The following is an 18,179-nucleotide window of genomic DNA, read 5'->3' as shown; positions in this document are numbered from 1 at the left end:
TAGGTTGTTTATGGAACCACGGAGAACAGTCCTGTGACCTTCATGAACTACCCCGAGGACACCCTGGAGAAGAAGGCTGAGAGTGTGGGCCGAGTTATGCCTCACACGGAGGTGAGCCCCTGACAGATGCCCTCAGAGCCCACCTCACACCGCTTGAGAACAGCTGGGGCTTTCCATCAGACATCCACACAGCTCACTCAAATATAGAGGGCCCCAGCAACGGGGGCTTGCTGGACCTGGCCCGGCTTTGTGGGTTGAAGCAAGGAAGGGGAAGAGCTGGAACAGCAGCCCTGAGCAGCCGCCAGCTGAACCTCTCCTCAGCCACCCTTCCTGTCTGAGGTGTGTTTTTGCCAAGCCCACTGTCTGTCTTGGGGCAGCTAGACCAGTCTCAAAAACGAGCCAGAACAGAGATTTTTTTTTTCCTTACACAGCTCTTTCTTCCCCCAGGCCCCTGCCTCTTGCTCTTCTTTTGTCTAAGCCTAAATTCTTCTTTTCCCAAGCTATCTGTCCCTTGAAGGTCCCTTACACTTCAAAGGCCCCAGGATACTCCCCAGTCTCAGACTCATAGCTATGACTCTTCTCTGGCTTCAATCATGTAACTTTATTCAGATATTACTGAGTTTCTGTGCCTCTTTGGGAGGCACCCTGGGTCTTGTCAGGGAGATATCCTTTTTCTCCATCCCCAAAGTGCAGACATGGAAGTGCCCGGACCCAGTTTTCCTCCATACATTGCCTGTGGCTCTTTGTCTACCAGGATTTCGGCTTCTTCCTCTGCTGACCACATGGCGGAGCCATGCGGTCATCTTCAGTGTCTTTGCCGCCTTGTGGAAAGTGAGGGGGGACAATAGCCTTCCCTTCTACCTAGCTTATAACTCAGCATCTGCCTGGCATCCTTCAGGCCTCCTTCAAGGCTGGCTGCTCCCTACCCAACCCTGTCCTCAGCACCCTGTGTAAACACACACACACACCCTCCCCATGGTCCAGGCCCAATGTGGGTCTCTCCATGGTGACAGGTCTATTGTAGCCTATTTTTCCTTTCCCCCCCGAATGGGATGAGCAGATCCAGCAACTTCATTTCTGGGAGGGTAGGGGGAAAGAAAGCAAAGCTCCCCGCCCCATCCCCAGGGAAGCAAGAGAGTGGGAAGCTCAAGCTGGAAACTGACTTGCTGTCTCAGGCCCAGATCGTGAACTTGGAGACAGGGGAGCTGAGCAAGCTGAACATGCCGGGAGAGCTGTACATACGAGGGTACTGCGTCATGCAGGGCTACTGGGATGAACCACAGAAGACCTTCGAAGCAATCGGACAAGACAAGTGGTATCGGACAGGGTGAGATGGCAAGACCATACGGACATTGTGGCTACCAAGTGGGGCCGGAACCAAACCAGCACATGGAGGACATGGGTTCTCTTGTCCCGGAGACTTGCTTTTCAAAATTTGCCTGGGATTGCAGCTTAGTGGTAGAGCTCTTGGATGCTGTGTGTGAGGTCACAGATTGAACCCCAGTATTGTGGGGGTGTGGTAGGAGAGAAAAAGACACCTCCAAGGCTTACTGAGATGTATCTTAGTTTCTAGTGTCCTTGTTTGGCGCGTTTGAAGTACTGGGTTCAGTCTTCAGCGCCACATGAACTGGCATAAGGCACACGGCTGTAATCCCAGCTCTTGGCAGAGGGCTGGGTCCTCTTTAGCTACGTAGTGAGTTGAGAGCCAGCCTGAGCTACATGAGGCCTTGTGTCCAGTAATGGAAAACAGAATGGATTGTGGATGCAGGTCAGCAGGGAGAGGGCTTGCTTGTCTAGCTTGCGCAGTCCCTGGGCTCTCCCTGTGGGGTCACATCACCCCAGCATGGTAGTGCGTATGTTGGTAACCCTATTGCTTGGGTGGTAGAAGCAAGAGTGTTAGGTGTTCAAGGTCACTCTCACGTGATCCTGTCTCAAAACAAACAGCAACAACAACAAAAAATTTTTCCTAAATCAAAATGTGTGTCGTGGGGGTGGACCTACTTCTCACAGTGATAAGACACCAGGACATCACACGACACTTGTACCCCCAGAATCTGAGTCAGTTTTCAGTGAGTTGTTTATTAATCAAACACAGGGACCTCTACAAAAGCATCCAGAGCTCTTAACATTGAGACATCTCTCCAGTCCCTGCCTCCCTGCCTCCCTGCCTCCCTGCCTCCCTGCCTCCCTGCCTCCCTGCCTCCCTGCCTCCCTGCCTCCCTGCCTCCCTCCCTCCCTCCCTTCCTTCCTTCCTTCCTTCCTTCCTTCCTTCCTTCCTTCCTTCCTCTCTCTCTCCTTTTGTCTGAAACTGAGAACTGAACCCAAGGCCTTGCAAGGCAGGTGCTCTAACTGAGCTAAATCCCCAGCCATGCATGCGTCCTTTATTAGATCCGCACACTCTCAGTACCCACACCTGCCGTGTGCCAGTGCCGTTCTCAACCCGATGGGAAACAAGTTGAGACCGGGCCTGCTTCTTCCCACGTGTCTGGTGCAAGAAGACAGATAATTTCAGACATCAAGAAGTCAAACGGGGTCACAGGAGAGGAAGTGGCTGTGGCGGAGAAAGAGGATTTTCTTAGAGCAGGGTCAGAGAAGGCCACTGGAAACATTTGAGCTGAGATCTAAATGATTAAAAAAGAAGCCATCCATAAAGACAAGCCAATATATAAATAGGAAGGCAGAGAGAACGGGGTAGGTGCTGTACTGACTTTACCCCGCTTCTTCCAGCCTAGGCTATAGGCTTCAAAGGTGTTTTTTGTTCCTGCTGGGACTCCTAGAGTCTAGAGCAGTGGGGAACACACAGTAGATGCTCAGTAAATGTTTGGTGACTGAGTGAAGGCCTGAGCTAGTGGACAAGTCCCATAAAGCAGAGGTGAGGTGCCACTGCTGGGTGTCTCCTTACAGAGACATTGCCACGATGGATGAACAGGGCTTCTGCAAGATCGTAGGCCGCTCTAAGGACATGATCATCCGGGGAGGTGAGAACATCTACCCCGCAGAGCTGGAGGACTTCTTCCACAAACACCCACAGGTGCAAGAAGTGCAGGTGAGGCACCGTGAAGCGGGCACTGGGACCCCGGGATTAGCTGGTGCCTAGGAAGGGGCTCTGCCTTAGGTTTCTATTGCTGTGATGAAACACCATGACCAGAAGCGACTTGGGGAGGAAAGGGCTTATTATGAAATACTATGACCAAAAGCGACTTGGGGAGAAAAAGATTTATTATGAAACACCATGACCCAAAGCGACTTGGGCAGGAAAGGGTTTATTATGAAACACCATGACCAAAAGCAACTTGGGCAGGAAAGGGTTTATTATGAAACACCATGACCAAAAGCGACTTGGGCAGGAAAGGGTTTATTTCGTCTTCTACTGATACATCACAGTCCATCACCAAAGGGAAGTTGGGGCTGGAATTCAAGGCAGGAACCTGGAAGCAGGAACTGAAGGAGTGTTGCTTACTGCCTTGCTCCCCATGGCTTGCTCAGCCTAGGGGTGGCACCGCCCACAATGGGCTGTCCTCTCCCACGTCAATCATCAACCAAGAAAATGCAACATAGGCTTGCCCAAAGGCCAACCTAGGGAGGGCATTTTCCTACTTGAGGTTCCCTCTTTCCAAATGACTCTAGCCTGAGTCAAGCTGACATTAAAAATTAACCAGCCCAGGGTGGCAATGGGTATTTGTCTTTGACCTTGGCTAGGTGGTGGGGGTGAAGGACGATCGGATGGGGGAGGAAATCTGTGCTTGCATCCGGCTGAAGAGTGGGGAGACCACCACAGAGGAGGAGATCAAAGCTTTCTGCAAAGGAAAGGTGGGACCCCCACCCCAACCACCCTCCCTCGCCTACCTCTCCCTGTCAATCAGCCCTGGTAGGGATGTAGGGGTTGTTGCCTGGTGGACCCAGTTCCCCAGCCCAGGGGGCGCTCTGACCTTGCCCAGCCTCACACTTCCCCTCTCTGCTCTGCAGATCTCCCACTTTAAGATTCCCCGATACATCGTGTTCGTGGAAAACTATCCTCTCACCATCTCAGGAAAGGTGTGTAAGGCGGGGGAGACTGAAGAGGGACAGGGCAATGTGGAGTCTGCTGGGCCTCCTTGCAGAAGGCCAACTGGTCCCACCTGTTCCTCCCCCAGTAATGAGCTGGCGGACAGTAGGAGGGTCGGAAAGCCACTTCCTCCTGTTTGTCCTGGGCCTCCTTGGGTTTAGTACTTGCTCCCTTCCCCCACTGTCATTCCCAGGCAGACCAAGGATGACTGGTTACCATGGCACCAGAGCAGCCGACTCTCTTGTCTTTCTTCTAGATCCAGAAATTCAGACTCCGAGAGCAGATGGAGCAACATCTAAAACTGTGACGCAAAGAAGGGGTCCTCCCAGAGCCCCTCAGCCTTCCCACACAACGGAGAACGCTACTGGCCCTTCTCAGCCAGCCCAGGCCCTCCTTAGCCTGCCCAGGCTTCTCTGTCCTCCCACACCAAGGAGGATCCTCCCAGCCCTCCTGGGCTCTTCTGAGCCCTCCTCGTGCCCCTTGTCATCTTTGTGACTTGGCATAAAGAGTTTTCTGTTAGGCCGGTGTCTGGTTGGTGTGCTCTCTGCAGCTCCTGTGGGGTGGAGAAGGGAGAAGGCAGGGAGGGGGCTGGCTCTTCAGACCTTGTCCTGCAGGCCCTTGTCTGTCTATTATCTACTTAATCTAAGCCTCACCCTGTCTCCCTGAAATGTGTGCGTGTGTGTGGTGTATGTACAAGAGTGTTCATATGAGACAGGATCTCACTGTGTGGTCCTGGTGGTACTGCTAATCACTGTGTAGACCAGGTTGGATTTGAACTCACAGAGATCTCATTGTTTCTGCCACTGGAGGGCTGAAATCAAAGTCGTGTACCTCCATGCCTGCCTTCGTTTTTGTCTTTTTTTTTTTTTGGTTTTTTTTCGAGACAGGGTTTCTCTGTGGTTTTGGAGCCTGTCCTGGAACTAGCTCTTGTAGACCAGGCTGGTCTCAAACTCACAGAGATCCTCCTGCCTCTGCCTCCCAAGTGCTGGGATTAAAGGCGTGCGCCACCACCGCCCGGCATGTTTTTGTCTCTTTAAGTTTTACTCGTGTAATTGTTTTCCAAATCATCACCACAGATTAGTCCAGGAATAAGTAGTGTTGTGGTTCCTCCCCTCTTGCTGAGAATCTTAAAGACCCTTGCATGCTAGATAAGGCCTTGTCTGCTGGCATAAGCTCCTAGCCCGATAATTTTTCACTTTTTAAAAAATACCAGATTTGTGGGTGGAGAGATGACTCGGTGGCTGAGCGGACTTGCTCTTTGTCCAGGGGGTTTGCGTTTGATTCTCAGCACCACATCTGGCAGCTCACAACCACCTCCAGCTCCGCAGGATTGCATGCCCTCCTCTGGCCTCTGGGGGCACACCCCACACACACCCCAATACGTGCTATATACTTCCACAGACACATGCAGATAAATAAAATCTGTCAAATAACAGTTTTATTGAGCTATATATAGCTCACATATATCCAGCTCACCCACTTTAAGGCATGTTTTCCACACCATTTTTGGGTTTTTTGTTTGTTTGTTTGTTTGTTTGTTTTCGAGACAGGGTTCTTCTGTAGCTTTGGTGCCTGTCCCGGAACTAGCTCTTGTAGACCAGGCTGGCCTCGAACTCCCAGAGATCCACCTGCCTCTGCCTCCCAAGTGCTGGGATTAAAGGCATGCGCCACCACTGCCCGGCTTCCCCACCATTTTTATGTCTGGATATCAGTTTAACTATCTCCAAAGCCAACTTTAACCATTGCCATCGTCTCCTAAGAGACTCTGTAGGGGCTGGAGAGATGCATCAGGGCTAAGAGCACTGGCCGCTCTTGCAGAGGACCTGGGTTTGTTTCCCAGCACCCATGTGGCATCTCACAACCGTCATAATTTCAGTTGCAGGAAATACAGCGCCCTCGTCTGACCTCGGTGGGCTACCTGGTGTGCACACACAGACTCATTCAAGCAAAAACACTTGTCTACACGAAATCGATTGATCTGTTTTTATTTTATGTGTATGAGTGTTTGGCTTGCACATATGTTAGTGTGCCTCCTGCCTGCCTGGTGCCCTCAGAGGTCAGAAGAAGGTGGCTCTCCTGAAACAGGAGTTCCAGATGGTTATGACCCTCCAGGTGGGTGCTGGAAGATGAATCCAGGTCCTCGGCACGAGCAGCAGTGCCCTGAACCACGGAACCATCGCTCTTGCTCCAAATACACTACTGTGGTCTTACTGGGTTCCGAGGTTCACGTTCGTAATTTCCACTACTTTGAAGGCAGAAGCAAGGTGATTGCTGCGAGTTCGAGGCTAGCCTGGGCTATGTCATTACCTTGTCTCAGAAAGTAAAACAGCAGCAAAACAAGTCAGAAGAAAGGGAAACCTTATATTTATCATCTTTATCTTTTTCAACCTACCCACTTTTTATTTTTCTTCTATAATTTTTGATTAACGAAACTGGAATTTCTCTAATGAACAGATTTTGCCTCACAAAACCAAAATAGCAATAAAAAAAAAAAAGTAGAACGGTTTGGAACATGGAATGAGACTGGGGCTGACGGTCAGTGGCCTGCCTGGGAGTAGCTAATCTTCATGACTCTTGGCAGGTCAATGGTGTCATTAGCATGATCTTAGGGTAGAGTGTCTGTCCTCTGGTGTCCAAAGCTCAGCCACTGGATACTTGAATAGGCCAAAATGAAGAGTCAAATAAATATTTCATAAAGGTAAACCTCAGGCCCCAGGAAAGTAATGTAGACAACAGTGACCCTTTTCAGAGGACCATCGACTGCAAAGTTATTGGGGAACAAGTGACTAATATTACTCGGTTGTGTGACCCCAAAAGTTGATGGGATTTTTCCCCCTCTGTAGTGGGGATGGGACCCAGGGCCTCAAGCTTGCTTAGGCTCTGTCTTAGCTACATCATCAGTCTAATCGACTTTCTGTTTGAGGCAAGGTCTCATGTAGTAACCTTGTGGAGTTAAACTCCGGACCCTTCTGCCTCCACTTCCCAAGTGCTACCGTGACAGGTGTGTGCCACTATACAGGGCTCCCGATGACCGACTTATTGTTCTTATTAATTTTTTAAAATGTGCTTAATGGGTGTGGGGGTGTAGGTGAGGATGGCAAGCACACATGTAGAGGTCGGAGCCCCATCTTCTGGAGTCCGTCCTCTCCACCTTCATGTGGGTTCTGGGGGTCAAAACATTAGGCTCGCATCACTGGGTGGCAAGCATTTTGACCCTCTGAGCCGTCGTGCTGGTCCACGGTTAGTTGATTTTAAAGTTGAGTAAATCCAGTCAACTAAAAGCAAATGAAGTCTGATTTTTTCCCTCAACTTCAGTTCCCGCTGGGAGGAGACAGAAAAGTCTCTGTCTGCAGCCCTGAGCTCCCTGCACGGCTGCCCCAGCATCGGCACCTCTGTACTGTTGAAGAGCTGAGTGTTTCATTTAAATTCCTCTTAAGGACCAGGCACCGCTCCAGATGCCTTCACAGCATCTTCTCTTGAAAGCTTCCCGGCAGCCCCATTAAATAAGTATCCATCTACTCCACAGAGGTGACCCCCAAACAGGGAGATTCACTTTCTTACCCAAGGACATGAAGCCACCTGGTGGGTTAAGAAAATCTCCCCAGCGCAACGTCAATTCTCCCTGACTTGTAATGTATTTCTCTCTGACCCTTCTCCTCTTTCTCCTTTTTTTTTTTTTTTTGTGTGTGTGAGACAGAAACACAAACTGATCTTTAATTTTTGGTAATCCTCCTGCCTCAACCTCCCAAACGCTGAGATTACAGTTGCATGTCCCTCTTCCTGGCAAATGTTGTGTTCTTCCTGTCGTTGAGCCAGATGCCAACATTATCAGTCTGAGGCCAGCCTGGTCTACTTAGTGAGTTCCAGGCCAGCCAGGGCTACATAGTGAGACCCTGTCTAAGAAAAACAAGAACAATAAAATACCCCAAAACAACAACAAAAATCAAACCTGGCCGTGGAAAAGCAGAGTTTACGAACATATCTGTTTTGTTTTAGATTCACATAGTTGATGTGACTGCTAACTTCGGCTAAAGGAAGATTAATAATTCTTAGTATCTACCCTTCTCTGGTTTGCACACCTTTCTGCTTTCAAAAATGCACGAAAGAGGATGAGTGAAAGAGAGACTAGTGAGCAAAGACACTTGCCACCAAAGCTCATGCACTGAGTTTGATCTCTGGGACCCACAGAGTGGTGGCAGGGAGCTGACTCCCTTGGGTTGTCCTTTGCTCTTCACAGAAGCCCTGCAGTATGGGTATCCATACACATGCACACACGAATAAGTGAAAAAAGACATAAAAGGCCCACAAGTAGGGTTAATAGCAAGATGGTCGCTAAGAGATCCTGATCCGCCATTTCTCAAGCTTTCTTCTCCTAGTGCCCTCTGTCTCCTGAGCCATTAGTTTCATTGACAGAAGATGGGAATCTTCTAGACTCAGCTGTCTGAAACAGGTTCATTTTGCACTGGTCATCAATTTGCCTGGCTCCTGTAGACAGAACATTCAGTCACGTTACATGAAGCATGTGCATTACTTAGAGACAGCAAGGGAGAAAAGGCTGGACTGGCTGAAGCCTGGTACCCCCGGGTCAGGAGATCCAGCCGCCTGGTGTGGATGGAGTCTCATCTGTGTGTGTCCCACTCAGACTGCAGCCAGAGGATAGAAAAACAGCTTCCCTTGTGCTCTAGGGTCACATACTGTCGGGCTAAACCACTGAAAGATACCGTTTCTAGAGGGGACAAGGACAGAGAGTTTGGCCCATTCTGTCCCGTTCCTCCTAGATGCTGTCTACCCAGAACCTTAGCTTCCTGAGGACCGAGGAAAGGTGAGAACTGCTTTTAGAAATGAGTGACTCCAGCTGGGCGGTGGCGGCGCACGCCTTTAATCCCAGCACTTGGGAGGCAGAGGCAGGTGGATCTCTGTGAGTTCGAGACCAGCCTGGTCTACAAGAGCTATTTCCAGGACAGTCTCCAAGCCCTCCAGATCTTTCCAGTCTGGTGAACAGTCTCTCCAAGCCTCTCGCGTGTGTCCTGACCTTCTTGCACACACCATCTCCTCCACCTCTTTCCTCAGATGCCAAGATTGGCATGACTCAGAGGCCACAGCTCACTCTCTTGGCCAAGCCAATATTCTGTGGAAAAGAATTCTTTTCTTTTTCTCTTTTCTGCCTTTCCCTCCCTGTCTCCCTCATATATTTTCTTATCACGTGTATGGGTAGTTTGCCTGCATGTATCTGTGCACCACAGGTATGAAGTGCTGGAGGAAGCTGGAACTGGAGTTACAGATGGTTATTAGCCACAGTGTGGGTGCTGTGTTCTCTGGAAGAGCAGGTTATGGCTGCACCATCTCTCCAGACTCCCTTCCTTTCCTTGAAACATCGCCCCGTATAGCCCAGCCTGGGTTCAAGCTCCCTAGATAGTCAAAGAAGATCTTGAATTCCTGATTCTCCTGCCTTTACCTCCAAAGTTTTAGGATTATAGGGATGCATTGCCACACGTGGCTTTCTTTTCTTTCTTTTTTTTAAGCAAAATTTTTACTTAATTAAAAAGAATGTGATGGAGTATTTTGCCTGCATTCATGTGTTGTGTATTGCATACATGCTATAGTTATTTTTTTAATATTTATTTATTTATGTATTATGTATACAATATTCTGTGTGTCTGCCTGCATGCCAGAAGAGGGCATCAGATCTCATTTCAGATGGTTGTGAGCCACTATGTGGTTGCTGGGAATTGAACTCAGGACCTTTGGAAGAGCAGGCAATGCTCTTAACCTCTGAGCCATCTCTCCAGCCCCTATAGTTATTTTATTATTATTGTGTGTGCATACGTGTGTGTGTTGTGTGTGCACATGAGTTTGGTAGGAGGCACCTGTGGAGGTCAAAAGACCACTCTGCAGAGCAAAGTTCTCTCCTTCCCCATATTTGTGTGTTCCAGTGACCATTCAGGTGAGCAGGGCGGCTGTCAGTTCCTTACTGGGCCGTGATGCCTGTCCCTTCTTTTTTTTTGTTTCGGGCCGTGATGTCTGTCCCCTCTTTTTTTTTGTTTCTTTGAGACAGACTCTGAGCACCCAGGAGGGGGACGGGACATGGGCGCCTAAAATCAGGTCATAGTCTAAACGGAGAGACAAACCAAGTCAAGATTCAATTCAGTGACCTACGTCTCCCGGCGTTCAGATCAGAGCCAGGTACACATTATAAGTAATTGACTAAAAAGAACTAAGAGTTGTTGCACGGGTCATGAAAGTCTCCCTGCTGCAGGTTGCCAAGAGGCCCACAGCCCACTCCTCGTCCTTGGGAAAGGACAGTTGGGCTGCGCCCTCGGCAAAGACTAGGCTGTGAGTACGGCAGGGTCCGGCAGTTGGCGCCGCAGATCCGAGGCCCAGGGCTCTCTAGCCGCGCCGGGAGAGGCAATACGAGGTCACACTGCTCCTCGGACTTCCGCCGGCGCGACCCACGCGGCACAGCCTAGGGCACACCCTGGCGCCCTGGGTGCGTTGTCGAGGTGTCGGAACCCTTGCTCGCCATGGTTTCCTCCCGGGTCCGGATCGGGAGATGGGTGGCAGCAGCCAGGGCGGCCCAGAAGCGCCCCCGTGTGGACAGCCTGGGACAGCCTCGGAGTCCCGAGTCCGCGAGCACGCGCGCCGCGCTTTACGTGCACGTGAGTGGGCGGGGGAGGGCAGAGGGAGGCCCTGGCTGGCGCTTGTCCCGCTGTTGTTAGTTTCCGTGCTCCAACATCAATCACATCTGGCATAGCATCTGTCCCCCATGCCCTACCCCACCGGAAAACGTCGGGCCAAAGATCTAAAGTTTGGTGCTCACCAGCTGGGTGGCCCTTTGGAATCTTGTCCTACCAGAGCGGGCATAGTAATCTCAGCGCCACCTGCCTAGGGGCGCAGAGTGGCTTAGTTGTCGCAGCCACCGCTGACCAACCACAGAAAGGGAATGGGAATGTGTGAGATAAACCCTGGAAATAGCCTGAGCAGCCCAGAGTCCCACCTCAGCTCGCAATGCACCCCCCACCCCCGTCCCCAGTGGCCCTATTGTGAGAAGCGCTGCAGCTACTGCAACTTCAATAAGTACATCCCCCGCGGCGTGGAGGAGGGGTCCATGCGGAACTGCCTGGTGACGGAGGCACGGACGCTGCTGCGGCTCAGTGGGGTGCAAAGGTCGGTGTTCAGGCCAGCAGACGAGGTCTTGGGAGAGAGAACACGATAGATGGACGTCCCTTGGGTCTTCTCCAGTTTTTACGACTCCATCCTCTTCCTCCAGGGTGGAGTCTGTGTTCTTTGGTGGGGGAACCCCGAGTCTGGCCAGTCCTCACACTGTGGCTGCTGTCCTGGAGGCCGTGGCACAGGAAACCCATTTGCCTGCGGATTCGGAAGTCACATTGGAGGCTAACCCCACTTCTGCCCCAGGTTCCAGACTGGCAGCTTTTGGAGCAGCAGGAGTCAACAGGTTGTCCATTGGTCTGCAGGTGACCCATTTCATCCACCCTATCCCAGTGCACCCAGACCCTAAGGTGGCATTCAGCCATTGGGAAAACATTTCCGGGTACCAGATCTAGTACAAGGTAGACTGTGGAGCAATACTTTTTTTTTTTTTTTAACTGTTCTGTCTGTTGATATACTGGCCTATATGCTTCCCAAGGCAGGCTTTGACATCATCATCATATTGTTGTTGCTGTTTTGCAACACTGTACCCTGTAGCTGAGGCTAGCCCCAAATTTGATATGTAGCCGAGGATGACCTTCTGCCTCCATCTTCTTAGTATCGGGATTCCAGAGCAACCACGTCCACTTTATGTGGTGCTGGGGATCGAACACGGGTATGAGGGGCAAGCATTCTGCAAACTGAGCTATATCCCCAGCCCTTATTAATATCATTATTACTTTGATAGCAGAACTGACACTGTAGCTCAGGTTGGCCTTATACTCGCAGCAATCTCCCTGCCTCAGCCTTCCAAATGCTGGGATTAGAGGCCCCACGCCCAGCTAGTTCACCCTTTTGTATTCCAAGCACTTAACATGGTACCTGCTACATAGTAGATGCTGCACGGCTGTGGATGGCTCAGTGGTTAGAGTCCTTCCTGTGCACATGGGAACCAGAGTTTGGATCCCCATCACCCACACAAACACCGAGTGGGTATGGCAGCCTGCTGTAGTCCCAGCACTTGGAGACACAAATAAAGGGGTCCCATCCCCCTCGCTTAAGGCTGGCTAGCCAGACTTCCCCATATCAGCCAACTGTGGTTTTGGCTCAGTGAATATGGTAGCCAAGATTTAAGGAAACTCCCAGTGTCAACCTTAGGCTTACACACACACACACACACACACACACACACACACACACGCACTTGCCCTCACCCTCACACACATGTGAACACATATACACACAGGCACGCTGCTCACATACAGACATCAAAGGAAGAAAGGATAAAAACAGGGCGGGACTTGTTATGAGATTAGAGATGGAGACAGGCCAGCAGCCAGATCAGGCGTGGTAAATACTGCCTGAAGGGCACCCAACCTGATGAAATCCTGGAAGCCTTCCTGGAGGAAGTGATACAAGAGTGAGACAGAGCAGGTGCTCACCCAGTAAGGGGTGTGGGAGGAAAGGGCCCAGGATGTGGAAGGACGTTGCATGTTTTGGGGGAAGCTGTGTCATCCTCTGTGACTGGGGACAAGGCTGCCAAACAGGACCGAGAGCCTTCAGCTCTTGCGAGAATTTGGGGTTTTTCCCATTGTGGAGCCTCTGAAGGTGTGTTTATGAGTCAGGAAAAATCTCTGCCAGGTTGACCTCTGATGTTTCTGTATCCCCCATTTACCACAGGGTAGACCACTTCACTTAGAGTTTTGGGATCACAGGATAGTCTGATATAGGATGTCTGGATGTTTCTGCTCAAAATGCTTGTTTTCCCCCCTTTTTTTGAAGACAAGTTTTTTTGGTTCTGGTTTTTCAAGACAGGGTTTCTCTGTAGTTTTAGAGTCTGGCCTGGAACTAGCTCTTGTAGACCAGGCTGGCTTTGAACTCACAGAGATCCGCCTGCCTCTGCCTCCCGAGTGCTGGGATTAAAGGTGTGCGCCACCACCACCCTGAGAAGACAAGGTTGTATAGCCCACTCTGGCCTTAAATGTGTCACTTAGCTGTGGTCAGCTTTGAATTCTTGATCCTCTTGCCTCCACCTCCCCAGGTATTGATTGGGATTACAGATGTGGGATTATACCACACGTGGCTTCTAATTATGAGGAAACATCAGGGAAATCTAAATTAAGAAACCCTTGGGTCTAGGTGTGGCGGTACACATTTGTCACCTCACTACGCAGGAGGTTGAAGCAGGAGGATTGCCATGAGTTCAAAACCAGCCAGAGCTCTTTAGTGAAACCCTATCTCAAAAGGCAACAAAACACGAGAGAGAGAGAGAGAGAGAGAGAGAGAGAGAGAGAGAGAGAGAGAGAGAGAGAGATATTAAATATACCCTTCACTGAGGAGTAGCTCTGGGTACTGCCTTGACCATCTACATGGTTACCCCCGCTGTCTTTGTGTGTCCCTCACATCTGTGCCCCAAATAAGGCTGAGTGTTGCTTCCTCCCTTGTTACACCCGACCCTCTCTCCCCAGTCCCTGGATGACACGGAGCTGCAGCTGCTGGGTCGGACTCACTCGGCCAGCGACGGTTTGCAGACTCTGGCAGAAGCCAGGCGCCTGTTCCCTGGCAGAGTCTCGGTGGATTTGATGCTGGGGCTACCGGCACAAAAGGTGGAGGCGTGGCTTCGACAGCTCCAGAGACTGCTGTACCACTGCGATGACCACCTCTCGCTCTACCAGCTGACCCTGGAACGGGGCACCTCACTCTTTGCCCAGGTGCAGCAGGGCACCCTCCCAGCCCCTGACCCCGACCTGGCTGCTGAGATGTACCAGGAGGGCAGGACGGTGCTTCGAGACGCTGGCTTTCGCCAGTATGAGGTCTCCAACTTTGCACGGAACGTGAGTGCTGGGCTGATGACCGGAGATGCAAAATCGGTGGGCTGAGATGTGACCGGGAGAACGAAACCTTCTGAAGAGAGGGGTTCCCGTTGGGTGCGCTCAGACCTGAGTTGGTGAGACGTTCTCATCAGATACCACTGACCTAAACGGAAGCCAGCATGGCCTCTTTCAGTGCTGACAATTCCCTCCTTTCCCACAGGGGGCGCTCAGTACCCACAACCGGACCTACTGGCAGTGCGGGCAGTACCTTGGCGTTGGGCCTGGTGAGTGGATTGTGAACACCCGAAAGCATGATTCAGGAGAGGAGCATTCTGGTTGTGTGGACTTGGACTGCTCATTTAACCACTCGGAGCCTGCATTTCCTTTTGCAAAGTACACAAAACCTCTCTGTGGAACCACGGAATGGGAATCTCCAGGCCTTTGCAGCCTGGTGCCGTAGTTCTGAGTCTGGTGTAGATCAGAAGCCCCTGGGGGCTTTGTTGCAACCAAGAATGCTGGCTGGGCCCTCCCTGCAGGACTTCTCGTGGGCAGAGCTGGAGCAGGACCTGAGGATTTACATTTATAGTGGTCGCTTCGGGGACCACCCTTGGGAAAACCCCTGATTGAAATCTGATAATCCACCATGTTAACTTACTTCTATTAATGCATATGTGGGGGATGGTTGTTGTTGTTGTCAGGAGCCCACGGACGATTTGTGCCCCAGGGAGCCGGAGGTCACACCCGGGAAGCACGGATCCAGACGCTGGAACCAGACAACTGGATGAAAGAGGTGATGCTGTTTGGTCATGGCACCCGGAAGTGTGTCCCCCTGAGCAAGCTGGAGGTGTGAGTACCTAAGTACCCAGGGCTCTTCACCAAGGGCCTCCTGCACCCCAGAAGCCCTCCATGCTCTTACATCGTTATTGCCTGCCTTGCCTCTCCCACTCTGACTATACTGCATGAGTTCTAAGCATAACATCACATTCCGGCATTGGGCTTAAAGAACGTGAGAGCTTCTCCCTAAGATCCCTTGTGATTTTCTTTCAGGCTAGAGGAGGTTTTGGCTATGGGGCTGCGCACTGATGTGGGGATCACTCATCAGGTAAGGGACTGGGGTTTCTTAGATGCATCAGCTCAGCTCTGGGTTGACGGCTGGAGGATGGGCCTGGCTAGCCGACGCCTGACGGCAGAATCAGTAGGCAGTGTTGTATAATGGTCAGAACCTTAGACAAGGGCTGAGTACTGGTTTTGGTTTTTCAAGACAGGGTTTCTCTGTGTAACCCTGGCAGTGTTGAAACTCACGCTGTAGAAGAGGCTGGCCTCGAACTCACAGAGATCCACCTGCCTCTGCCTCCCGAGTGCTGGGATTAAAAGCATGCACCACCATACCTGTCGCCCAAGTACTCTCAAGTACACTGAAACTTCAGATGGGAAGGGTAATAGATAGCGATTGGAGCGGTGGTGGCGCACACCTTTTATCACAGCACTCGGGAGGCAGAGGCAGGCAGATCTCTGTGAGTTCGAGGCCAGCCTGGTCTATAAGAGCTAGTTCCAGGACAGGCACTAAAGCTACAGAGAAACCCTGTCTCAGGAAAAAAAAAAATAATGACTAATTAGATTCAGGGTTACTATGGATGTCATTTGGGCTATGAAGCCCTGGCGCTGGCACTGCCCATTGAAGGGGACAGCAGGAGAGAGCAGAAGAGACTTGCCCCCGCCCCTGCTGGATTTGGGTCTCCACATGCACTGAGAATAAAAGCGCTCGCTTTCTCTCTGGCGGTTGACCTGTCCTGCCTGGCGTTCATGAGTGTCATTGCGCAGACACCATGCTGGACTTTCCCTGACCCCTCCCTGGATCCGACCACCTGGCCCTCAGCCAGCGCATTGCCCTAGCTCTTCTGGTTCCCAGCACTGGCAGCAGTTCGAGCCCCAGCTGACCCTGTGGGACGTGTTCGGAGGAAGCAGGGAGGTGGAGGAGCTGCAAGCCCAGGGTCTGTTGCTGTTGGACCACAGGTGTGTTGGTGCAGAGGGGGCTAAGGGGTTCCTGGGAGCCCTGACTATGGATAAAGGCATGGGCGCGGGGGTGGGGGGGGTCTGCCATAATGTATGCGCCCCTCTTCAAAGTGGCGGAAACAAGAAAGACCAGTAGCAAAGGGTCTGTGGGGTCCCAGGGGTGCAGGGCAGGAATGGGTCTTAAAGCAGTAAAGGAAAAGTCATGCCTGGGTCTCTCGGCTTCCCAGGGGTCTCCGGTGTTCGTGGGAGGGGCTAGCTGTGCTGGACTCACTGTTGCTGGTCCTCCTGCCTCAACTCCAAGAAGCCTGGCAGCACAGGACTCCCTCACCTGTGTCAGAAGGATGACCAGCTGCTCCTGCATCACAGGGCAACAGCAGTTGGACTTCCAAGGTTGGGCCGGCATGGCGGTCATCTCTCCTCTGCCTGCTTTAAGGTGCTGGCCTCTCTGCTTTAAGTTGTTATTGCTTGGCTCTGACGTCCCCACGGGGATGGCTACAGTGAACTGGGAGAAAGTGCATCTCTGGTCCTGGAGTTGGTACCCACCAACATCTCAGGGGCCACAGACCAGCCTGTGTTCCCATGTGAGCCTAGGAGGTATTCGTCACACACTGGCTTTTGTTGGCCCTTTTGGACACTAAAAAGAAGCAATATTTGGAAGTTATTCATCAGGGAACTGTGTCTGTTGGAGAAGTCTCCCTCATTCTGGATTAAAGCCCCGAGTTAGTGTGTATGATTGAGTAGAACTAAATCCCCTCCAGGTATCTTAAACAAGGAAAAAAACCATAAGAATAGGATATTTACAGAACCATTTGAGAGGCTGAGAGATGGTTCAGTAGTTAGAGCACTGCTCTTCCAGAGGACTAGGGTTCAGTTCCCAGCAGCCATGTGGTGGCTCTCAACCATCTGTGACGCCCATTCTAGGGGACCAGGAACCCTCTTCTGACCTCTGCAGATATCAGCCACATATGTGGTACATGGATACTCATTCAGGCAAAACACTCATGCATAAAATAAAAATAAATCTTTTATTAAAAAGCATATTTGAGGTTTGTAGTCAAGGCCATTTGTTGTACAGAATGGGTCCCACACTCTGGGTTTATCTGATTATCTTACTGTTTTCTTTTCTTTCTCAAGACAAGGTTTCTCTGTGTTATAGTCCTGACTGTCCTAGAACTCCTTTTGTAGACCAGGCTGGCCTCAAACTCACTGAACTCAAGTGCTGGGATTGCCATTTCCCCACAGCAAAGAACTTTCCTTTATTATTGTTGTAATATTAGGGTCAAACCTGTGGCCTTGCTCAAGTCGGACAATTGTTCTCTTGCTGAACTAAGCCAGAGTTTCTTTTCTTTTCTTCCTTTTTTTTTTTTTTTTTTTTTTTAATTGAGCGACCCTCGGTGTTAGAATCCAGACCAGACTGCTGCTCAGGCTATGCTCACCTGCTGTAACCTCCTTGTTCTATGTTAGAAATGAAGAAATGCCAGGCTGTGAATCCCTAGCCCCTAGCGGGCTCCTCGGTGTCCCACCCTTTAGCCCCCAGGTTGTCTTACTCCCTGGACATGGGAGGGCTGCCATATGGGGTTTGCTCACCTAGATGCACCCTCTTCAAAGCGGCTTATTCCTTCCTGGCAGTGCAACACCCTCCTCCTTCTTCCCTACTGCCTGCAGGGGAATCAGAGAGAACCCGGAAATCTCCTCCACCCCAACTTTGCCTTGCAGAACTTGAATTATCATCATAGCCCCAGCCATGTTATCCACGTACCCATAGAACTGGGGCCTGAGTGCTGCTGCCTGTTTGTGTGTCTGTCGTATTAATTCTTCTTTCAATAAATCTCTTTCTCTTTTAGTCAATCTCCTACTCTGTCTTAAAGACAAACCTAAGTGTCCTTCCCCTTGAGCCACTCCCAGCCTTTCACTCTTTTATTGGGAATTGTATGTTCTGTGTGTGTGTGTGTGTGTGTGTGTGTATGTGTGCGTGGTTTGTTTGGCTGTATGCCATGCATGAGTGTGTGTGTGTGTATGTGTGCATGCACCTGGTTTGTTTGGCTGTATGCTGTGTGTCTGTGTGGTTTGTTTTGCTGAATGCCGTGTGTGTGTGTGTGTGTGTGTGTGTGTGTGTGTGTGTGGTTTGTTTCGTTGTGCTGGGACTGGAACTCAGGCCCTCC

The 18,179-nt window shown here is 50.9% G+C and overlaps 2 protein-coding genes across 7 annotated transcripts in view; both read left to right on the top strand.

Moving 5' to 3' along the window:
* Positions 1–4,564, top strand: part of Acsf2 (acyl-CoA synthetase family member 2) — a 55,469-nt gene extending 50,905 nt beyond the window's left edge. For all 3 annotated transcript variants that reach the window (XM_050157070.1, XM_050157069.1, XM_050157068.1), the window contains exons 11-16: positions 4–111; positions 1,176–1,327; positions 2,905–3,046; positions 3,700–3,810; positions 3,967–4,035; positions 4,302–4,564. In XM_050157070.1, the coding sequence (XP_050013027.1) occupies positions 4–111; positions 1,176–1,327; positions 2,905–3,046; positions 3,700–3,810; positions 3,967–4,035; positions 4,302–4,352 (633 nt within the window). In that variant the 3' untranslated portion in view covers positions 4,353–4,564. The remainder of the gene's footprint in view (positions 1–3; positions 112–1,175; positions 1,328–2,904; positions 3,047–3,699; positions 3,811–3,966; positions 4,036–4,301) is intronic.
* A 5,891-nt stretch (positions 4,565–10,455) lies between these two features.
* Rsad1 (radical S-adenosyl methionine domain containing 1) lies at positions 10,456–17,793 on the top strand. 4 transcript variants are annotated; one of them, XR_007594413.1, is made up of 9 exons: positions 10,456–10,701; positions 11,076–11,209; positions 11,313–11,517; positions 13,660–14,025; positions 14,225–14,288; positions 14,703–14,850; positions 15,052–15,106; positions 15,826–16,017; positions 16,245–16,289. XR_007594413.1 is itself a non-coding variant. In XM_050157052.1 (9 exons), the coding sequence occupies exons 1-9, from the start codon at positions 10,567–10,569 to the stop codon at positions 16,360–16,362; spliced, it is 1,329 nt and encodes a 442-aa protein (XP_050013009.1). In that variant the 5' UTR covers positions 10,456–10,566; the 3' UTR covers positions 16,363–17,793. The 4 variants fall into 4 exon arrangements, 2 of the variants coding, with proteins under 2 accessions (XP_050013009.1, XP_050013010.1); XM_050157052.1 differs by having other exon boundaries at positions 15,914–16,017; positions 16,245–17,793; XM_050157053.1 differs by lacking the exon at positions 16,245–16,289 and having other exon boundaries at positions 15,813–16,000.
* Positions 17,794–18,179: the final 386 nt, after the last annotated feature.

This window comes from Alexandromys fortis, unplaced genomic scaffold, assembly GCF_014885135.2.
Source record: "Alexandromys fortis isolate MF-2015 unplaced genomic scaffold, M_Fortis_MF-2015_v1.1 scaffold_31, whole genome shotgun sequence".
Classification (NCBI taxonomy): domain Eukaryota; kingdom Metazoa; phylum Chordata; class Mammalia; order Rodentia; family Cricetidae; genus Alexandromys; species Alexandromys fortis.
The sequence above is the reverse complement of the archived record's forward strand: the minus strand, read 5'-3'. Positions and strand labels throughout refer to the sequence as shown.